Here is a 22,164-nt window from a genome sequence, read left to right as displayed (position 1 = left end):
ATAGAGCTGTGACGTCACTGGTGGCTGGCTTCTGATAGGCTGCATGTAATTCAGGGTCATCCCGCCGACCCTTGTTCCCGCCTTCCCAGGATTCCTCACATGTCCTCACGTGTGGCTCCACCATTTTAGATGCCCTGGAGCTTGGACCGCACTAAATGGAATTTAAGCTATTCGGGCAATCGAATCGTGGCGATATTTTCATTTGTTGCAAAACAAATTTTTCATGAAATTCGCAACAAACTCTGATTCGTCAGATTCGATTTGCTCATCCCTAATTACTATCATACTAATACTGACCAAATCCTGTATACTGACCAATTGTATGAATACCAGTTTATAAAGAAGAAATATACCCCCCATACAGCGACAATATAGTGGTAGATATCAGTTCTTCACAGGCTCTGCAGGCCATAGAATTGATTACATACAGTCACATCAGGTGAGGTCTTCTCTTAATGGAGTTGTTCACTTTACTTTTTCTTCTCCATACGGCCCAGACCATCATGACAATTTCTTTGTCACAACGCTTCTCCACAGAACCTGCAAAACAAACATTTTAGGCTCTGCACTTTTCCAGCACCGGTAGTGCCCAAAACAGTAATAATAACCCCTTTGGTGTCTCACACAGTAGAGTCAGAAAGAGTAGGTAGATCCCCCAGTAGATAGTAGCCCTCTGTATATACTTGCAGTGTTAGAAGTAGCCCACTTTAGGTGGTAGTAAAAGCACCCCCTTTAGGTACTAGCAGCAGCAGTCAGATTTAGGTAGTAGCAGCAGCAGCAGCCCCCTTTAGGTAGTAGTAGCAGCAGCAGCCCCTTTTAGGTAGCAGTAACAGTAGCCCCCTTTAGGTAGTAATAGCAGTAGCCTCTTTTGGGTCGCAGTAGCATCAGCCCCCTTAGAATCTTAAAGGAGTAGGAGGACCCAGCACTGCTTCAGTTAGGTCAACGGCATGCGCCCCAAACAGCTCTATGGGAGAGGCACGGATGCACGATCGCTGCATCTCCGCCTCTCCTATAGAGATACATAAATGGGGCGTGTTGGCCGCAGCATCATCCTGTGACCGACACCTCCTGCATGGGAGAGACGCGGCAGAGGATAGGGGATAAGTGTCTTACACTGCAGAATCCCTTTTTTCGCCTGTTTTTACCTTTATGACCAAGCCCAATTTTTCAAAACTGTCCTGTCTTTCTTTTTAAGTGGTAATACCTGACATGCTTTTACATAGCGACGCACTTCTGAGATTGTATTTTGTGACACATTGTACCACTATATCACACAATGTACACCTGCTGAGGTGCGCAATCTCCACAGGTCCAATGAGATTTAGATCTGGACTCATTGCTGACCACTTCAGAACTCTCCAGTGCTTTGTTGCCATCCACTTTTGGGTTCTTTTTGACATATACTTGGGGTCATTGTCCTGCTGCAAGACCCAAGATCTCTGACACACACCCAGCTTTCTGACACTGGGCTGTACAGTTTGACCCAAAATCTGTTGGTAATCCTCAGATTTCATGATGCCTTGCACACATTCAAGGCACCCCTACCAGAGGCAGCAAAACAATTCCAAAAAATCATTGAACCTCCACCATATTTCACTGTAGAAGTAGAATGATGTGCTTTACCAAAAGCTCTATCTTGGTCTCATCTGTCCACAAGACATTTTCCCAGAAGGATTTTGGCTTACTTAAGTTCATTTTGGCAAAATGTAGCCTTGCTTTTTTATGTCTCTGTGTCAGCAGAGGGGTCCTCCTGGGTCTCCTGCTATAGCGTTTTATTTCATTTAAATGTCGACAGTTTGTGCTGACACAGATGCTCCCTGAGCCTGCAGGACAGCTTGAATATCTTTGGAACTTGTTTGGGGCTGCTTATCCACCATCTGGACTATCCTGCCTCGACACCTTTCATCAATTTTTCTCTTCCGTCCACGCCCAGGCAGATTAACTACAGTGCATGGGTTACAAACTGTCACGATCACACCCTATCGGTCCAGCCAAGACGCTAGAGAGAGTGTGATGGTGCAAGGGTTAAAGCCTCCAGACCTCTGGGTATCCACTACTAGTCCCAGCAAGTCACCAAATTAACCCTGAGATAAACGTGTTTCCACCAGAGCTGCCTTCAGAAAGGTGAGCTCATATATTTAGAGATCAAAGACCAGAGCTGATTAATTAAACATTTAATCTGATAAAAGGTATCACAGTGCTGACTATATAAAAATACAGAAACAAATGACATACAGTTACAAAAATATGAGAGTTTAGCAAGGCAAGTTCAGAAAACAAAAGATGAACTTCTTACAGCATGATGGTATCAGTCCATGAGAGAGCTGTTCTTAGGATGGTCTTGTGGCCCAGCTTTTAACACCCCACTTTTGAGTCTAGCAGTGTTTTAAATATCATATCTGCTTTCTTGGGAGGGAGACTCCATTCCCCCCTCCCCTCTGATCCCCACCAGGGGGGTCTTCTCTCTTCCTGGCCCCTTATCTGTTTGATTATATGATGGGACCAGAGTGCATGACTTCAAAAAAGCCTTTGACTTCAAAGGAGATGTAAACAAACAGCCAGACCCCCCCAATAAAATGCAAAACACAAAACACAGTCTGAATGACCTCTCATCCATGTCTTAGTTTATACTCAGATATAATTTATAATACACATATAGGATTTTAATAATCAGGCCTTGGGCTGACACCTCCCCCTTAAGATGGAGACAGAGAGATCTTGCCTTGCCAGGCGGATAGATCTGTCTCCATTAACCGTCTATTTCTCCCTGACGCGATAATCCATCTGCATTTTGATGCAGGCTTCCTTTCCTGTGTTGGACAGTGAAATTATATTGTTGGAGGATAAGACTCCAGCGAAGCAGTTTGCCATTGTTACCTGACACTCTGTCCAACCAATGTAGAGGGTTATGATCAGTTATGACAGTAAAATCCCTGCCATACAGGTATGGCTGTAATTGTTGCAAAGCCCAGACCACAGCTAGACATTCCTTCTCTATGACCGCATAGACCACTTCTCTAGGCAATAGCTTCCTACTCAGGTAGAGAATGGGGTGTTCTTCTCCATTGGAGTTTACTTGGCTAAGAACAGCCCCCAGCCCAAAATTGGAAGCATCTGTTTGTACCACAAATCTCCTACTGAAATCTGGGGCCTGGAGGACCGGAGAGTTGGACAATGCAGTCTTGAGGGCAATGAAGGACTTATCACAATCCTCAGTCCAGGTAATTTGCTTGGACACCTTCTTTTTTGTCAAGTCTGTGAGAGGTTTTGCCATCTTACTATAGTCTGGGACAAATCTACGATAATACCCTGCAGTCCCCAAAAAGGACATGACCTGCTTTTTGGTCTAAGGAATTGGCCAGGCCATAATAGACTCCACTTTACTGGGCTCAGGGCGTAGGGACCCTCCTCATATCCTATGTCCTAGATACTGCACTTCTGTCATGCCAATTTGACACTTTTCTGGTTTTATGGTAAGCCCTGCCTCAGCTATTTGCTGCACCTTCCCTGTGGCCCTCTAGTAGCTGATCAACCAGTCATTGGAAAGTGGCTGGGGCATTTTTCATCCCAAAAGGCATGACACAGCACTCAAACAACCCAAAGGGAGTGATGAAGGCTGACCGCTCCTGGGCCTCTGGGGTCATAGGGATCTGCCAGTACCCTCGGCTTAAATCCATGATAGTCACATATTGGGAACCTGCTAGCTGATCAAGTAGTTCATCTATTCTGGGCATAGGGTATGCATCAAAGGTAGTGACAGTGTATAACCTTCTGTAATCCACACAGAACCTAGTAGATTTGTCTTTCTTAGGCACCAGAACTACTGGGGAGGACCAAGGGCTTTTTGACGTCTTAATTACCCCTAACTTAAACATGTCCTCAATCTCCTTGTGTATATGGGACTTTACCTCTGGGGATACCCGGTAGGCTACCTGTCTTAGCGATGGCTGGTCCCCCGTATCAACATGATGGGTGGCTAGAGTAGTTCGCCCTGGCTTCCCAGTAAAGGTGGCACTGAAGCGGCCTAGTACCTGACTTAGCTGCCTCTTTCCTCTGAGAGCTTCCTCCACTAGGTCCAGTAGGGGATCACTACCCAGCCCTTCCTCTGGTGCACTGCATACACTGAGTACCACCTCCTCAGGGTCATAGTATGCCTTTAGCATATTAATGTGGTACTGTCTCTGCCTCTGACCTTTCTCATCAAGAGCAACTACATATGTGGTGGGTTCTAGGCGCTGCAGAATGGGGAAGGGACCCTCCCAGGCGGCCTGCAACTTATTCTGCCTGATGGGGTTCAGAACCATTACCTTCTGTCCCACTTCATAGACCCGGTCCCTTGCATTGCGATCATACCAGTACTTATGCCTGGACTGTGCTGCTGTGAGGTTGTCATGTACCAGCCCAGTCCATGTCTGCATCCTGTCCCTGAATCTCAGAACATACTCCACCACAGAAGTCTCAGGGGCATGTAGCCCCCCTTCCCATTCTCCCCTAACTAAATCTAGGGGTCCCCGCACTTTGTGACCAAACAATAACTCAAAGGGCGAGAAACCTGTAGACTCTTGGGGTACCTCCCTGTAAGCGAATAACAGATGGATTAAATACTTTTCCCAGTCCCTGCCCTCTGATTCTACAAAGGTTTTTAGCATTTGTTTCAAGGTCCCATTGAACCTCTCACAAAGACCATTTGTTTGGGGGTGGTATGGGCTTGCTACCAAGTGCTGTACATTCACCTTCTTACAGAGACTTTGCATGAGATTGGACATGAACTGTGTTCCCTGATCAGTGAGCATTTCTCTGGGGAACCCTACCCTGTAGAATATACTGATCAGTGCATCTGCCACCTTATCTGCTCAGACGGAGGATAAGGCAACAGCCTCAGGGTACCTGGTTGCATAATCTACAACAGTAAGAATAAATTGTTTCCCTGTGCTGCTGGATATAGCCAGAGGCCCCACAATATCCACTGCCACTCGTTCAAAAGGTACAGATATGACTGGTAGGGGCACTACGGGAACACGAGTTACATCCCCAGGCTTGCCCACCCTTTGGCAGACATGACAGGATCTACAGTAATTTGCAACAGCAGTACCCATACCTGGCCAATAGAAATTGTGTGCCAACCTGGACTTTGTTGTCTTGGCCACTCCCAAATGTCCTTCCAGGGGGGTCTCATGGGCTAACCTCAGCAGCTCTTTCCTGTACTGCCTAGGAACCACTAACTGCCTTTCTCTCTCCTGGGCCCCTAGCATGCCTTTGGAAAGGGACTCCCAGTAAAAGATATAATTTTCCCAATATACCCGATGCCCATCTGTGTCAACACCTGTATTTTCAGCACGTTGTCTCAGCCCTTCAAGGGAAGGGTCCCTGCGCAGAGCTTCCCGGAGATCTCATTTCCCTCCCCCCATCTCGTGGTATCAGGGAGCACATTTCCCCCAGGTGAACTAGCATCTCCACCTTCCTCTGCTGTGGCTTGCAAGTCACACAGCTTGCCCCTTGCATCACCATCCTCCCTTCCTTTTAAAGCTGCAGCCCTGGTATGCTGCTGACGCGTTACCACTGCCACCATTGGTATGCCTCCCTGGGGTTTACCTTCCTCCCCCTCAGTTCCAGACATAACAATACAGGCATCATACACAGGGCTATCACTCCTTCCCTCCTCCTCCATAGGCTCACAGGATTGGGACATATCACTCACTGCTGGTCCCTGATCCTTACATGTCACCAGGGGCACACCAACCCCTCCCCCTAGCCCATCTCCACTAGTTTTTGGCATTGGCAATGCATTGTCACCACATTTTACAATACACCACATTTCACTTTTGGAAAACATTACTGGTTCAGTCACAGGTAAACAATTATCAATCCCCTGTACTCCCTCCCAGTTTCCACATCTCGCAGTGTCTCCCAAAGTCTCGCACAGTACCTCAGAATGACCAGGGCTCTCTCCTAGCCCTTCGGTGTGCAGGTAGTGTCCTCTGGAGCATAATGACAGAGCATCCGACCCAAATCATTCCCCAGCAGAACATTAACAGGGATGTCCTCAGAGACCCCCACCTCCCGCAAACCTTTGCCTGTACCCCAATCCAGGTACACACGAGCCATGGGCACAGCAGGCCGCACACCTCCAATTTCTTTTAAAGCCATGGTTCTTCCAGGGATGGTGTCCTCTGTATCCACCACTTCAGGCCGCACCAAGGTAAATGAGGCTCCAGAATCTCGCAAACCCACTGTAACCCGGTCACCCACAGTTACACTCTGCAGGTTATCCCCTCTTTTCTCCACCGCTCCGGACACCAGAAGAATGGCTGTGTCCTCCAGCTACTGGTGGAGAATTCTTTTTGTTGGGGCAAGTGGCACTCAGGTGCCTAATATTGTTAATCTGTAACATCGACTGGTGTCCCCCTGACCCAATGTGGCTTTTGTTGCTTTTGGGAATGATGGCAAGAATTTCCTGGCTGACCTGGTGGTGCTTTGTGGTTGTGTGGCTCCCCTCCAGGTACTTGCTCCAGCTTGTGCAGATCCACGCTTTGGTGCTGGCGCCCGGTTGTTGGCAAAGTCATCTCCTAGTGCTGCTGCTTCCATGGCTGTCTTGGGCTTGCAGTCCAAAATCCACTCTCTGGCTTCAAAGCTCCGTGTTTGGAGAAACTGATCCAGGACCATCAAGTCCTCCAGGGCCTCATAGGTAGTGACTTATAGGCCCCCAGTCCATTGCCTGAATGCAGTCCTTAGCTGACCTGCATGTTCAGTGCAGCTTTCTGTGGCGCTTTGTTGCAAAGTCCTAAATCTTTTCCGATAAGCCTCTGGAGTCAGATTAAAACTTTTTAGCAGAGCAGATGTTATTGCTTCATAGTCCTGGTCACTTTCAGAGGGAAGCGAAGCAAACACATCCAGAGCTTTCCCTTGCAACCGTGGGGTTAGATATCTTCCCCACTGTTCCTTAGGTAGATGGAACTGCCGGCAAACCTTTTCAAATCCCCTCAGGAAGACATCCAGATCACCATCTTTCTCCAACATGGGGAAATGTTCCAAGCGAGGTTTGTGGTCTCCTTGATCCTGCACATCACTGCGTGCAGATAAAGCATCCCCTCTCAGCCTCAGAACCTCCAGTTCATGCCTCCGCTGGGCCTCTCTTTCTGCGGCTTGTGCCTGAGCCTCTCTTTCTGCGGCTTGTGCCTGAGCCTCTCTTTCTGCGGCTTGTGCCTGAGCCTCTCTTTCTGCGGCTTGTGCCTGAGCCTCTCTCTTTCTGCGGCTCGTGCCTGAGCCTCTCTCTTTCTGCGGCTCGTGCCTGAGCCTCTCTTTCTGCGGCTTGTGCCTGAGCCTCTCTCTCTCTGCAGCTCGTGCCTGAGCCTCTCTCTCAGCAGTTTGGTACTGGAGGAGCAGTTGAAGTTTTTATATTGGCATCCACATTCCCAAGGTGTTGTAAGGCAGTCTGCATATAAGAGTCCAAGGCCTTATGTGGAGTACTGTACTGATGGGGAGTAATGTTATATTCCCCAGGAGATATCAGTCCTTGGATGGCAGTTCCAGCTGTAGGACTTTGCCTCATGTCACTCAGCTCTTCTGCACTGGCATCATACTCCACAAGATAAGCAATAAGTTGTTCCTTGTTCTTTCCTGCAGTAGGGATGTCCTTTTCTTTGCACATTAGCTCCAGTGCAGGCTTGGACTGCTTGCGATATGCCTCCATATTTCCGACATGAGACAGAGGAGGTAAAACAGGAGATGGGGAGGACAGAACTGTCTTGCACTCTATTTGTATGTCTTTTAAACCAGCACTGAGCTCTGTCTTTGGAATTTATGCACAAGAATATGTATGCAATTTCTTTTTAGTGCTAAGATTTCCTTACAGGTAAAATCCAGCAAGCACTAAAAATATCTAAATATATCCCGACGCTGCCACCAGTTGTCACGATCACACCCTATCAGTCCAGCCAAGACGCTAGAGAGAGTGGGATGGTGCAAGGGTTAAAGCCGCCAGACCTCTGGGTATCCACTACTAGTCCCAGCAAGTCACCAAATTAACCCTGAGATAGTGTTTCCACCAGAGCTGCCTTCAGAAAGGTGAGCTCATATATTTAGAGATCAAAGACCAGAGCTGATTAATTAAACATTTAATCTGATAAAAGGTATCACAGTGCTGACTATATAAAAATACAGAAGCAAATGACATACAGTTACAAAAATATGAAAGAATTTAGCAAGGCAAGTTCAGAAAACAAAAAATGAACTTCTTACAGCATGATGGTGTCAGTCCATGAGAGAGCTGTTCTTAGGATGGTCTTGTCAGCTTGTGGCCCAGCTTTTAACACCCCACTTTTGTGTCTAGCATTGTTTTAAATATCATATCTGCTTTCTTGGGAGGGAGACTTCATTCCCCCCTCCCCTCTGATCCCCACCAGGTGGTTTTCCCTCTTCCTTGCCTCTTATCTGTTTGATTATATGATGGGACCAGAGTGCATTACTTCAAAAAAGCCTTTGACTTCAAAGGAGATGTAAACAAACAGCCAGACCCCCCAATAAAATGCAATACACAAAACACAGTCTGAATGACCCCTCACCCATGTCTTAGTTTATACACAGATGCAATTTATAATACACATATAGGATTTTAACCCCTTAAGGACTCAGCCCATTTTGGCCTTAAGGACTCATGATTTTTAGAAGGCGAGGAGGAAAAAATGAAAACGTAAAAATTAAATTGTCTAACTCTTTTATATTTTCATCCACAGACTAGTATGAGGGCTTGTTTTTTGCGCGACCAGTTGTCCTTTGTAATGACATCACTCATTATATCATAAAATGTATGGCGCAACCAAAAAACACTATTTTTGTGGGGAAATTAAAACGAAAAACGCAATTTTGCTAATTTTGGAAGGTTTCGTTTTCACGCCGTACAATTTATGGTAAAAATGACGTGTTCTTTATTCTGAGGGTCAATACGATTAAAATGATACCCATTATTATATACTTTTATATTATTGTTGCGCTTAAAAAAAATCACAAACTTTTTAACCAAATTAGTACGTTTATAATCCCTTTATTTTGATGACCTATAACTTTTTTATTTTTCCGTATAAGCGGCGGTATGGGGGCTAATTTTTTGCGCCATGATCTGTACTTTTTTTTATACCACATTTGCAGATAAAAAACTTTTAATACATTTTTATAATTTTTTTTTAATAAAATGTATTAAAAAAGTAGGAATTTTCGACTTTTTAAATTTTTTTTCGTTCACGCCGTTAACCGTACGGGATCATTAACATTTTATTTTAATAGTTCGGAACTTTACGCACGCGGTGATACCAAATATGTCTATAAAAAATGTTTTTTACGCTTTTTGGGGGTAAAATAGGAAAAAACGGACGTTTTACTTTTTTTGGGGGGGAGGGGATTTTTCACTTTTTTTTTACTTTTACATTTTTTTACATTTTTTTTTTACACTTGAATAGTCCCCATAGGGGACTATTCATAGCAATACCATGATTGCTAATACTGATCTGTTCTATGTATAGGACATAGAACAGATCAGTATTATCGGTCATCTCCTGCTCTGGTCTGCTCGATCACAGACCAGAGCAGGAGATGGCGGGAGCCGCACGGAGGAAGGAGAGGGGACCTCCGTGCGGCGTTATGAATGATCGGATCCCCGCAGCAGCGCTGCGGGCGATCCGATCGTTCATTTAAATAGCGAACTGCCGCAGATGCCGGGATCTGTATTGATCCCGGCACCTGAGGGGTTAATGGCGGACGCCCGCGAGATCGCGGGCGTCGGCCATTGCCGGCGCGTCCCTGGCTGCGATCAGCAGCCGGGATCAGCCGCGCATGACACGGGCATCGCTCCGATGCCAGCGGTTATGCTTAGGACGTAAATGTACGTCCTGGTGCGTTAAGTACCACCGCACCAGGACGTACATTTACGTCCTGCGTCCTTAAGGGGTTAATAATCAGGCCTTGGGCCTGACACAAACTACTTGCTAATGTTGCGCACTGAGGACAAAGGCAAATCTAGATTTCTGGAGATGGACTTGTAATCTTGATTGTTGATATTTTTCTACAATTTTGGTTCTCAAGTCCTCAGACTGTTCTCTTCTCCTCTTTCTGTTGTCCATGCTTAGTATGGCACACACAGACACAAAATGCAAAGACTAAGTGAACTTCTCTCCTTTTTATCTTTCAGGTGTGATTTTAATATTGTCCACACCTGTTACTTGCCCCAGGCGAGTTTAAAAGAGCATCATATGCTTGAAACAATAAAATGTTTCCACAATTTTGAAAGGGTGCTAATAATTTTTTCCAGACCATTTTAGAAGTTTGGGGTTACATTATGTCCAATTTGCTTTTTTTCCCTCTCTTTTTTGGTTTAGTTCCAATACACACAAAGGGGATAAACATGTGTATAGCAAAACATGTGTTACTGCAATCCTTTTCTGTGAGAAATACTTAATTTTCTTGAAAAATTTCAGGGGTGCCAACATTTACGGCCATGACTGTGTGTGTGTGTGTGTGTGTGTGTGTGTGTGTGTGTGTATGTATGTATGTATATGTGTGTATATATATATATATATATATATATATATATATATATATATATATATAATGTATGTATGTGTTTGTGTGTGTGTGTATGTATATATATATATACACAACTTCAAAAAGGGTGGGGCACTCCAAATATCCAAAAAATAACTATTTATTCCACATGTCAAACAGTGCGACGTTTCAGCCCCTCAATGGAGCTTTTTTCAAGCATAGTGATACCACACACAGGCTGGGGTTATATACCCAGCCCAGCAATAAACAGTAATTACATAATTAATCAATACAGTGATAAAAAGTACATAAAATTACAGTGCAATATAAGAAATAAAGTGCTTAAGAGTACCATAGGTACATACATAATATATACAGTGTCACAGTGAAAGTTTAAAAACAATATGGCTTGAATATACAAAACTCCATCATAATAATAGTTAATAATACACCACTGATGCATATAAACATTGATTAAATATATATATACAGAAAACGCCGTTCGCCACGTTTGGCTTGTATACAAACCGTATGCGCCTGCGCCAAAAAACCTCTTGGTCTACTCACATCCTGTTTCCGGGATGCCTGGCCAGTCACGTGGGGCGCCGTGCGATCACATGACCACAGGCGCTAACACGTGACCACCAACAGAAAGCCTCCATGGCAACGGCGGCGCATACACCACCGCCGTCTCCATGGAGACCACCCGTCGGGAACACTCCCCACATGGATGCCCAGCACTCCGGGTCCAGCCCACTGATGTGAAAACGCAGCGGCCGTAGGTAAAGAAAACTGAATGAATTAGTGAATTAACCCCTATACTATATCAAAACATCCAATGTGCAATAAATGAATAAATACAGTGTGTCTGTGTCTATGTAACTAAATATCGTATACCTATCGATATGTAAAAATAAAAAATAGAAAAATGATATAATAAAAAATATACAAAAATAATGAAAATAATAAACAAAATAGAAATAATAATGACAAAAACAAAATTAACAATATTGCATTATAAAAGGAATATAATGAAAGGTAAAATAAATAATGAAAGAAGAAGCTCTCTGAATTATGAAAGCCAGCTCCATTGGCATTAGTCCCACAAGGGGTATAGGTATATATTAACTTATTAGCATTTCAGGACTGGGAGCCTCCCTGGTATGCAGAACCACCACTCCTCCCCCTGTGTAAAGAGGGCATAGGTCTGGCAGTAACCGGGGGACCTGAGGCAGTGAGGCCATATAGCCCCCCTGCTCTACCCCCTGCATCCAATTCAGGAGTGCGCCTGCCATCAAGCGGCACCAATCCCATGCCTAGCATAAAGCAATTACCGTACCACATATGGAGGGCTATCTAAGGGATAAAGCACATCCCTACAAAACCCTAAAGTAAATAATAATAATAAAAAAAGAAAGAAAAAAGAAAAAAATGAAAAAAAACTTTTTTATTAAAATACAACAAAAAAATATAAAAAAATAGAAAAATGAAAAAAAAAATTTTTTTTTTTAAATAAACAAAAAATGCTGAATGTGTAATTACACTGTAATAAATGCTAAACAAAAAAATGAAAAATGAAATTGTGCAAAACGTGTATAGCACTATCAGTGATGTCTCTCCCACAACAGCTGCGTTCCATCAGTTATATATGCCAGAACCCAAGTGCAATAACATCCATTAGACCGGTCGGACTAAGTTACTACCATGAAAAAATATATAGGTACAGAACGGCACAAAAAACATAGTAAGATGTAAATGGGAACAGAACGGGTGGCGTATTTCTTCACATTCCATCGAATCCTTCCTATCTTCCATATCTGAAAGGTATAAAAACAAGATATCAATATACAATATGGGTATCACCAACATATGTCTGAAGAAAAAAGTGAATGGCAGGTCTCAATGTCTCTCAGGGTTATATCTAAATGGCATTAAATTCAACGTTCAATCCATTGGGCTTCAAACAGTTCAATTGATGTATCCACCAAAGTTCTCTTTTCCTAAGCCTGGACATTTATTTATATATATATATATATATATATATATATATATATATATATATATATGTGTGTATATTCATTCCAGGGCCTCTTGCATGTATAGAAGGAGGAAGAACCACCAAAGAACTCACAAATGCAGTAATGAAATATAGCCTTATTCAAGTGCAGTCAGGTGACGTTTTAGTCACACCATTATGACCTTTTTCAAGTACCGTATATACTCGAGTATAAGCCGACCCGAGTATAAGCCGAGACCCCTAATTTCAACCCAAAATCCCAGGAAAAGTTATTGACTCGAGTATAAGCCTAGGGTGGGAAATACCTCATCCCCCCCCTGTCATCATCCAGACCCGTCATTAACATCCTCATCATCATCCCCTTGTCATCATCCCACACATCCCCCCTTCATCATCCCATTATCATCCCACACATCCCCCCTTCATCATCCCCTTGTCATCATCCCACACATCCCCCCTTTATCATCCCGCACATCCCCCTTCATCATCCCCTTATCATCCCACACATCCCCCCTTCATCATCCCCTTGTAATCATCCCACACCCCCCCCTTCATCATCCCCACCCCCCTTCATCATCCCCACACCCCCCCCCCCTTCATCATCCTCTTCTCATCATTCGCCCTCAGTGGTCTTCAACCTGCGGACCTCCAGAGGTTTCAAAACTACAACTCCCAGCAAGCCCGGGCAGCCATCGGCTGTCCGGGCTTGCTGGGAGTTGTAGTTTTGAAACCTCCGGAGGTCCGCAGGTTGAAGACCACTGCGGCCTTCAACATCATCCAGCCCCCTCTCACCCCCCTTTAGTTCTGAGTACTCACCTCCGCTCGGCGCTGGTCCGGTCCTGCAGGGCTGTCCGGTGAGGAGGTGGTCCGGGCTGCTATCTTCACCGGGGGCGCCTCTTCTCCGCGCTTCCGGCCCGGAATAGAGGCGTTGCCTTGACAATGACGCAGAAGTACGTTGGCAATGAACGCACCTCTGCGTCGTTGTCACGGCAACGTGACTATTCTGAGGCCGGGCCCGAAGCGCTTAGAAGAGGCGCCCCCGGTGAAGATAGCAGCCCGGACCACCTCCTCACCGGACCACCTCCTCTCCGGACAGTCCTGCAGGACCGGACCAGCGCCGAGCGGAGGTGAGTACTCAGAACTAAAGGGGGTGAGAGGGGGCTGGATGATGTTGAAGGCCGCAGTGGTCTTCAACCTGCGGACCTCCGGAGGTTTCAAAACTACAACTCCCAGCAAGCCCGGACAGCCGATGGCTGCCCGGGCTTGCTGGGAGTTGTAGTTTTGAAACCTCTGGAGGTCCGCAGGTTGAAGACCACTGCGGGTGGGGGAGTTCACTCGAGTATAAGCCGAGGGGGGTGTTTTCAGCACGAAAAATCGTGCTGAAAAACTCGGCTTATACTCGAGTATATACGGTAACTGCTTGAAAAACTTCATAATGGTGTAACCGCCACCTTTCATTGCTGCATTTGTGAGTACTTCGGTGGTTCTTTCCCGTATAATATTATTTATTTTTATTTATTTTGTTGATGAATGGATATATGTAGTATACAGGAGTGTTTCCAGAAACATATGAAGTAGGTAATAGCTATGACTTATTTTATTTTATTATTTTTTTCAGTTTATATTCATTTTTCTTTGTGCACTGCAATATTTTTTTGACAATGTAATATCTCAGCTGAATTTTAATATTTTCATTTTTTAAATTTACTTTGTTTCAGAGAAGTGTGTCAGAAAATTGCTTAGTTGCAATGGATTTCTCTGGGCAGACAGGAAGAGTCATTGAGAATCCTTTGGAAGCGCAAAGTGCTGCAGTGGAAGAAGGTCATGCTTGGAGGGTAAGTGTTAAATTGTAGAAGAAGAAATTTTTTTTATATGTAATAGCCTTTGCAACCATCCTCTTATAGACCTATATCTCTACTCAATGTAGGCTTTAAAATAGTTATGATAGCTATGGCCAATCTTTGCAATCTATCCTCCGTGATTACAATCTTTTCTCCCTGATGTTCTCAATCAACTCAAACTCCAACTCAAATGGATTTACTATTTATGCCTGAAATGAGCCTGGGCTAGGTCAGGGGATGTCAGAAATTATACCGCAAACATAATGAAGCTTGATTTTAGGTGAATGCAGAATAATAAATCCGGGCCCCAACCGCTCAAACTATCGGATTACAACCGAAGTCTAAGTGGGTCAGGCTGGCGAGGAGGCCCAATACACTACCGGTGTAAACCAAAAAGAACTACACATAGACAAGACACAAAAGGGGAGAAGGAACAGAGCAGAAGCTTTTTTTTTTTTTTTTTTTAAATAACATTAACAGACTTTTGGCTGTACTTTTTGGGAATTGATCATGGCAGCACATTGCTCAAAACATTCGCATTCACTGCTCCCTTAAAATGCTGTTTCTTCTATTATGTCTATTATTGAAGAATTTCTGGCTTAAGGATAATGAATTTTAAATCCTATGCCCTACTTTTTTAAATCTACACAATGGTCTTGGGATTCTACCTTTTTCCGTTTGAGTGGTGCAATAACTCTAATATTTAGATGTTCAATCCCCCTATATTATTCTGCTCGTTCTTTACACGGTTTAGCAGGATTTCACTTATGGGCCGTCGATGGAACTTTTACAGGCCAATGTAACCTTATTAAAATGGTTTACTTCCTAAAAATTTTATTTTTCTTGCAAACTACCACTTCTTTTGTGAAAGGAAGATGAGAAAACACTCAAAGGCTTTTCGGACCTTTATCTGAAGCTCTGCTTGGAAAAATAGAATCAAAATTTTTAAACTGCAACAAACAAAATTTTTTGTAGGACTTCATTTTCCTAACCTGCGGATATGTAATATTGTGGAAAACTTAAGGTATGAAAATAATTGGATCCGTCACCAGTCTCACTTTACGAATCTGACAGTTAATGATTGCTTTTGCTATCTGATGCATCCAGTCACTTTTGTAATATTTTCGCAATTCATAGTTTCTGCCATCTGTGTGTTTATATGAACTACTATACAAGGCTGGAGGGCGTCTAGACACCTTTGGATCCTCATGTATCTGTCCTCTATCCTTTTAGAGGCAACCTCCAATTTCTAGGTGGCATGTCAAGTAATTTTATATGAATCTAGAACAGAATGGTTGCAAATATTACATATATTACATATCCTATTTCTAGTGCTTTTAATCCTTAAACTTTTAAAGTGATATTAACCCCATTGGTAAATCTGTTCAGTGCACAATGGAGGCAGGGAGCTGGCGCGTTGAGCTTCCCTGCATCTGTCCTGTATGCTATGATATGCCTATCCATCTTATGCATATTCATTATTCACTTTCACGCCTCCAATGCGCACTGACAAGAACGATTCTAGCAACGGGCCCCAAGCAGAGCCGGTGCTTGTTGTGCTTCCTATAAGGCTGCAGCCGCCTGAGCGCTCTATAGAGAGCCTCAGGTATCTGCAACACTCCTGATAAAGTCCCGAGCTCCTCCCTTTCCCTGTAGTGTGGCCAAGCTCCTCTTCCTCCTGGCTGTCAGTCTGGCACGGTACAGGAACAGGAGATTCAGTTTCCTGTTCCCGGCCGGACTGACAGGAAGTGTACGCTGAGTGCTCACTTCCTTTCAGTCCGGCCGGGAACAGGAAACTGAATCTCCTGTACCATGTGGTACCCGGCAGCACTGAGTGAGAGCCAGGAGCTCGGCCACGCTACAGGGTCCAGGGAAGGAGCTGGAGGAGGTAACTGAGAACATAGGTAGGGTATGGAGGGGGAAAAAACAGTCGAGGGGGGGAGGGGTTCTTTAAAAAAAAAAAAAAAACATAGGGAGGGAGGGGGGGTGGGTAAAAAAGGACATAGGGAGGGAGAAGGTGAGTAAGAAGGACCCAGGGAGGGGGGGAGTAAGAAGGACACAGGGGGTGGGGGGGGGGGGGGGGGGGGAGAGTAAGGAGGACAGTATTTGCACTGTAAACCTCCTTTTTTTTTTTATTTATATATAGTGTGGGTGAACTTAATCCCTTAAGGACCCAGGGGTTTTCCTTACCTTTAAAAAATCATAACTCTTTCAATTTTGCACCTAAAATCCATATGATGGCTTATTTTTTGCGCCACCAATTCTACTTTGTAATGACGTTAGTCATTTTTCCCAAAAATCTACGGCGAAATGGGAAAAAATCATTGAGACAAAATGTTAAAAAATAAGCCATTTGGTAAATTTTGGGGGCTTTGTTTCTACACAGTAAATTTTTCGGTAGAAATGACACCTTATCTTTATTATGTAGGTATGTATACGATTAAAATGATACCCTACTTATATAGGTTTGATTTTGTCGTACTTCTGGAAAAAATCTACATGCAGGAAAATGTATACGTTTAAAATTGTCATCTTCTGACCCTTATAACTTTTTTTATTTTTACGCGTATGGGGCGATATGAGGGCTCATTTTTAGCGCCGTGATCTGAAGTTTATAGCGGTACCATTTTTGCATTGATAGGACTTATTGACCAAAAATGCACAATTTTGGACTTTGGAATTTTTTTGCGCATACGCAATTGACCATGCGGTTTAATTAACGATATATTTTTATAATTCGGACATTTCCACACGTGGCGATACCACATATGTTTAGTTTTATTTTTATTTACACTGGTTTTTTTTTTAAATGGGAAAAAGGGGGTGATTCAAACTTTTATTAGGGAAGGGGTTAAATGATCTTTTTTCACTTTTTTTTTTTTTTTTGCAGTGTTATAGCTCCCATAGGGGGCTATTACACTGCACACACTGATCTTTTACATTGATCAGTGGTTTCTCATAAGAAACCACTGATCGATGATTCTGCCGCTTGACTGCTCATGCCTGGATCTCAGGCACTGAGCAGTCATTCGGCGATCGGACAGCATTGAGGCAAGTAGGGATCCTCCGGCTGTCTTGTAAGCTGTTCGGGATGCCGTGATTTCTCCGCGGCGATCCCGAACAGCTCCCTGAGCTAACCGGCAGTGATTTAGTTTCACCGTGATCAATGCCGCGTGCTATTAGCCACGGGTCCCAGCTGTTGTTAGAGGCCAGGCCCGACCCGCGGCCCCGCGTTATAGAACCGGAGCGGACTCAGGACGTACAGGTATGCCCTGGGTCCTTAACAGGTTAAACTGTATGGCTATGCTCTGGTTCCTGTAGGCTTTGCGTGGGTGGGGGGGGGGGGGGGCTCCATGTTTATTTTGCTTGTGGCCCCCAAATTAAACTCCTGTTCACTCACACTATGACCCAGTGACAGGCTGTTCACTCGCATTAAACCCAATAGTTTCCCTTTTAACCCCATAATGACCAGGCCAATTTTCCTTGTTGCACTTTCATTTTCTTTTCCTCCCCCTTTAATAGCCGTAACACTTTTTATTTTTCATCTACACACCCATATAAGGGCTTAAAGAATACCTGTGACCAAATAAAAATTTTAATATAGTGTACGTTGTGTAATTGGCAGACACTTTCCCATTCCCTTGCTTTTAAAATTATCAACATAAATGTTTAAAATGTAATAGAAAAAACGGCTCAGTTCTATTACCAGCCACAATTAATACAGTGAGTTTGGTCTCCTCTTGGCCTGGCAAGAGACCAAACTCAAGAAGTGCTTCTCTGCATTGAACTTGATTGACAGCTGCACAGAGCCTCACTGAAAGCTGCACAGAGCCTCACTGAAAGCTGCACAATGATGTTATGCCTGCTGGGAAAAACCCACTTTCTCCTGCTGTGAGCAAGAATAACTGTAATATATAGAGCTTTTTAAAGCTCTGAAATTTTTGTTTAAGGGTTGGAGGGTTGTTAGTAATTAGGAAACATAGCCTGAGTTAGTTTAGAAAAGTTTTGGTGACAGGTACTTTTTAAATTATGCGGGACCAATTGTACTTTGTAAACTCTTCATTCATTTTTCTATAACATATGCTCCAAAACAGAAAAAAAAAATTGAGGTGAAAATGAAAAAAAAGCTATTTTGCTAATTTTATTTTCATTTTTGTATGCCATATACCGTGCGGTCAAACTAACTTGTCATCTTGATACTTTAGATTGGTGCGATTAAAACAATACCCATTATGTATAGTTTGCAGTAAACAGTATATATCATGTTTCAGTATATTTAAAAAAAAAAAAAAAAACTTTTTAGAATTTTTTTTTTTTCTGACCACTATAACTTTATTTTTTATGATCTGTAGCTTATTTCAGTGTCATTGTTGTACTGATTAGACTTTTCGATCGCTTTTTACTTACTTTTTTCTGGGGTATAATGTGCTAAAAAAAATGCCCAAAAATGTTTTGCCCATACAGGATGAATAATGTAATAGTTCGGACAATTATGTACGCGGGGATATCAAATGTTTGTTTTTATTAATGTTTACCTATGTTTTATATTGAATTTGGGAAAAGGGGGGTGATATAAACTTTTAATATGGAAGGGGTTATTATGTATGTGGGTTAAACCTTTTATGAATTTGTTTTTACAATTTTTACATTTTATTGATTTTTAAGGAGGAATAATTGGATTCCTTATAAAGATCAATGTAGTACCATAGAACTGCATTGATCTGTGTACTCTGTGCTCTCTCGATTGATCAATCACAGAGCCATGGATGGCACAGGAGGAGAGGTAAGCTCTCCGGCTACCTCAGCAGTGGATTGCCCCCAGCGCCCTATAAACCTGACAGCGGCAATAAAAAGGGTTAATATGTCGGCTATTAGAGAGTGGCAACCAGAAAAGTATTCTACAGTTGTGGGCAACAGATTCTGTTACATCCATGCCATTTATCCAGAGTAAGGATGATTTCCATTTTTTGGATGGGATGGAACGTTGTTCAACAAGAGAGAAACTTATAAAAATAGTTTTCTCACTATTCATGTACAGCCGTTAACATGCTTTACATAACTGCTTTCAGTGGTAGAATTTTTTCCTTGTCTTTGGCATCTATGCCCCTCTAATGCACCCCATTATTATATTTACCATGGCAGTAGCTGCCTGACACAGGAGTTTTAGATAAAAGTAAATTTTACTTTAACCCCTTAAGGACCAGGCCATTTTACACCTTAAGGACCAGAGCGTTTTTTGCAATTCTGACCACTGTCACTTTAAACATTAATAACTCTGGAATGCTTTTAGTTATCATTCTGATTCTGAGATTGTTTTTTCGTGACATATTCTACTTTAACTTAGTGGTAAAATTTAATGGTAACTTGCATCCTTTCTTGGTGAAAAATCCCAAAATTTGATGAAAAAAATGAAAATTTAGCATTTTTCTAACTTTGAAGCTCTCTGCTTGTAAGGAAAATGGATATTCAAAATAAAACATTTTTGGGTTCACATATACAATATGTCTACTTTATGTTTGCATCATAAAATTTATGAGTTTTTACTTTTGAAAGACACCAGAGGGCTTCAAAGTTCAGCAGCAATTTGGAAATTTTTCACAAAATTTTCAAACTCGCTATTTTTCATGGACCAGTTCAGGTTTGAAGTGGATTTGAAGGGTCTTCATATTAGAAATACCCCATAAATGACCCCATTATAAAAACTACACCCCCCAAGTATTCAAAATGACATTCAATAAGTGTATTAACCCTTTAGGTGTTTCACAGGAATAGCAGAAAAGTGAAGGAGAAAATTCACAATCTTCCTTTTTTACACCCGCATGTTCTTGTAGACCCAATTTTTGAATTTTTGCAAGGGGTAAAAAGGAGAAAATTTTTACTTCTATTTGAAACCCAATTTCTCTCGAGTAAGCACATACCTCATATGTCTGTTAATTGTTCGGCGGGCGCAGTAGAGGGCTCAGAAGGGAAGGAGCGTCAAGTGGTTTTTGGGGGGCATGTCACCTTTAGGAAGCCCCTATGGTGCCAGGACAGCAAAAAAAAAACCACATGGCATACCATTTTGGAAACTAGACCCCTCAGGGAACGTAACAAGGGGTAAAGTAAACCTTAATACCCCACAGGTGATTCACGACTTTTGCATATGTAAAAAAATAAAAATAAATGTTTTACCTAAAATGCTTGGTTTCCCAAAAATGTTACATTTTTAAAAAAAGGATAATAGCAGAAAATACCCCCCAAAATTTGAAGCCCAATTTCTCCCGATTCAGAAAACCCCCCATATGCGGGTGAAAAGTGCTCTGCTGGCGCACTACAGGTCTCAGAAGAGAAGGAGTCACATTTGGCTTTTTGAAAGCAAATTTTGCTCTGGGGGTATGCCGCATTTAGGAAGCCCCTATGGTGCCAGAACCGCAAAAAAAAAACACATGGCATACCATTTTGGAAACCAGACCCCTCGGGGAACGTAAAAAGGGGTAAAGTGAACCTTAATACCCTACAGGTGTTTCACGACTTTTGCATATGTTAAAAAAAAATATTTTTTTTACCTAAAATGCTTGGTTTCCCAAAATTTTTACATTTTTTAAAAGGGTAATAGCAGAAAATACCCCCCAAAATTTGAAGCCCAATTTCTCCCGATTCAGAAAACACCCCATATGGGGGTGAGAAGTGCTCTGCTGGCGCACTACAGGTCTCAGAAGAGGAGGAGTAACATTTGGCTTTTTGAAAGCAAATTTTGCTCTGGGGGCATGCTGCATTTAGGAAGCCCCTATGGTGCCAGGACAGCAAAAAAAAAAAACACATGGCATACCATTTTGGAAACTAGACCCCTCGGGGAATGTAACAAGGGGTAATGTGAACCTTAATACCCCACAGGTGATTCACAACTTTTGCATATGTTAAAAAAAAAAAAAAAAAAAAATGTTTTACCTAAAATGTTGGTTTCCCAAAAATTTTAGATTTTTTAAAAGGGTAATAGCAGATAATACCCCCCATAATTTGTAACACAATTTCTCCCGAGTGCGGCGATACCCCATATGTGACCCTAAACTGTTGCCTTGAAATACGACAGGGCTCCAAAGTGAGAGCGCCATGCGCATTTGAGGCCTGAATTAGGGACTTGCATAGGGGTGGACATAGGGGTATTCTACGCCAGTGATTCCCAAATAGGGTGCCTCCAGCTGTTGTTAAAGTCCCAGCATGCCTGGACAGTCAGTGGCTGTCTGGTAATACTGGGAGTAGTTGTTTTGCAACAGCTGGAGGCTCCGTTTTGGAAACAATGGCGTACCAGACGTTTTTCATTTTTATTGGGAAGGGGAGGGGGGCTGTGTGTATATGTAGTGTTTTTTACTTTTCATTTTATTTTGTGTTAGTGTAGTGTAGTGTTTTTAGGGTACAGTCGCACGGGCGGGGGGTTCACAGTAGTTTCTCGCTGGCAGTTTGAGCAGCGGCAGAAAATTTGCCTCAGCTCAAACTTGCAGCCGGATACTTACTGTAATCCTCCGCCCATGTGAGTGTACCCTGTACGTTCACATTGGGGGGGGGGGGGGGAAACATCCAGCTGTTGCAAAACTACAACTCCCAGCATGTAGGGTCTATAAGTGCATGCTGGGAGTTGTAGTTTTGCAACAGCTGGAGGCTCCGTTTTGGAAACGGTGGCGTACCAGACGTTTTTCATTTTTATTGTAGGGGTATGTGTATATTTGTAGTGTTTTTTTACTTTTTATTTTGTGTTAGTGTAGTGTTTTTAGGGTACAGTCGCACGGGCGGGGGGTT

General features: G+C 43.1%; 1 protein-coding gene across 14 annotated transcripts in view; it reads left to right on the top strand.

The window, feature by feature from the left end:
* The window catches only part of GRB10 (growth factor receptor bound protein 10), a 395,303-nt gene that overhangs the window by 314,858 nt on the left and 58,281 nt on the right, over nucleotides 1–22,164 (top strand). For all 14 annotated transcript variants that reach the window (XR_008844002.1, XM_056520328.1, XM_056520326.1 and 11 more), the window contains one exon: nucleotides 14,269–14,385. Coding sequence is in view for 13 of the 14 variants with exons in the window: in XM_056520328.1 (XP_056376303.1) it covers nucleotides 14,269–14,385 (117 nt within the window). In the remaining variant the exon portion in view is untranslated. The remainder of the gene's footprint in view (nucleotides 1–14,268; nucleotides 14,386–22,164) is intronic.

This window comes from Hyla sarda, chromosome 5 (genome assembly GCF_029499605.1).
Source record: "Hyla sarda isolate aHylSar1 chromosome 5, aHylSar1.hap1, whole genome shotgun sequence".
Taxonomy (NCBI): domain Eukaryota; kingdom Metazoa; phylum Chordata; class Amphibia; order Anura; family Hylidae; genus Hyla; species Hyla sarda.
The sequence above is the reverse complement of the archived record's forward strand: the minus strand, read 5'-3'. Positions and strand labels throughout refer to the sequence as shown.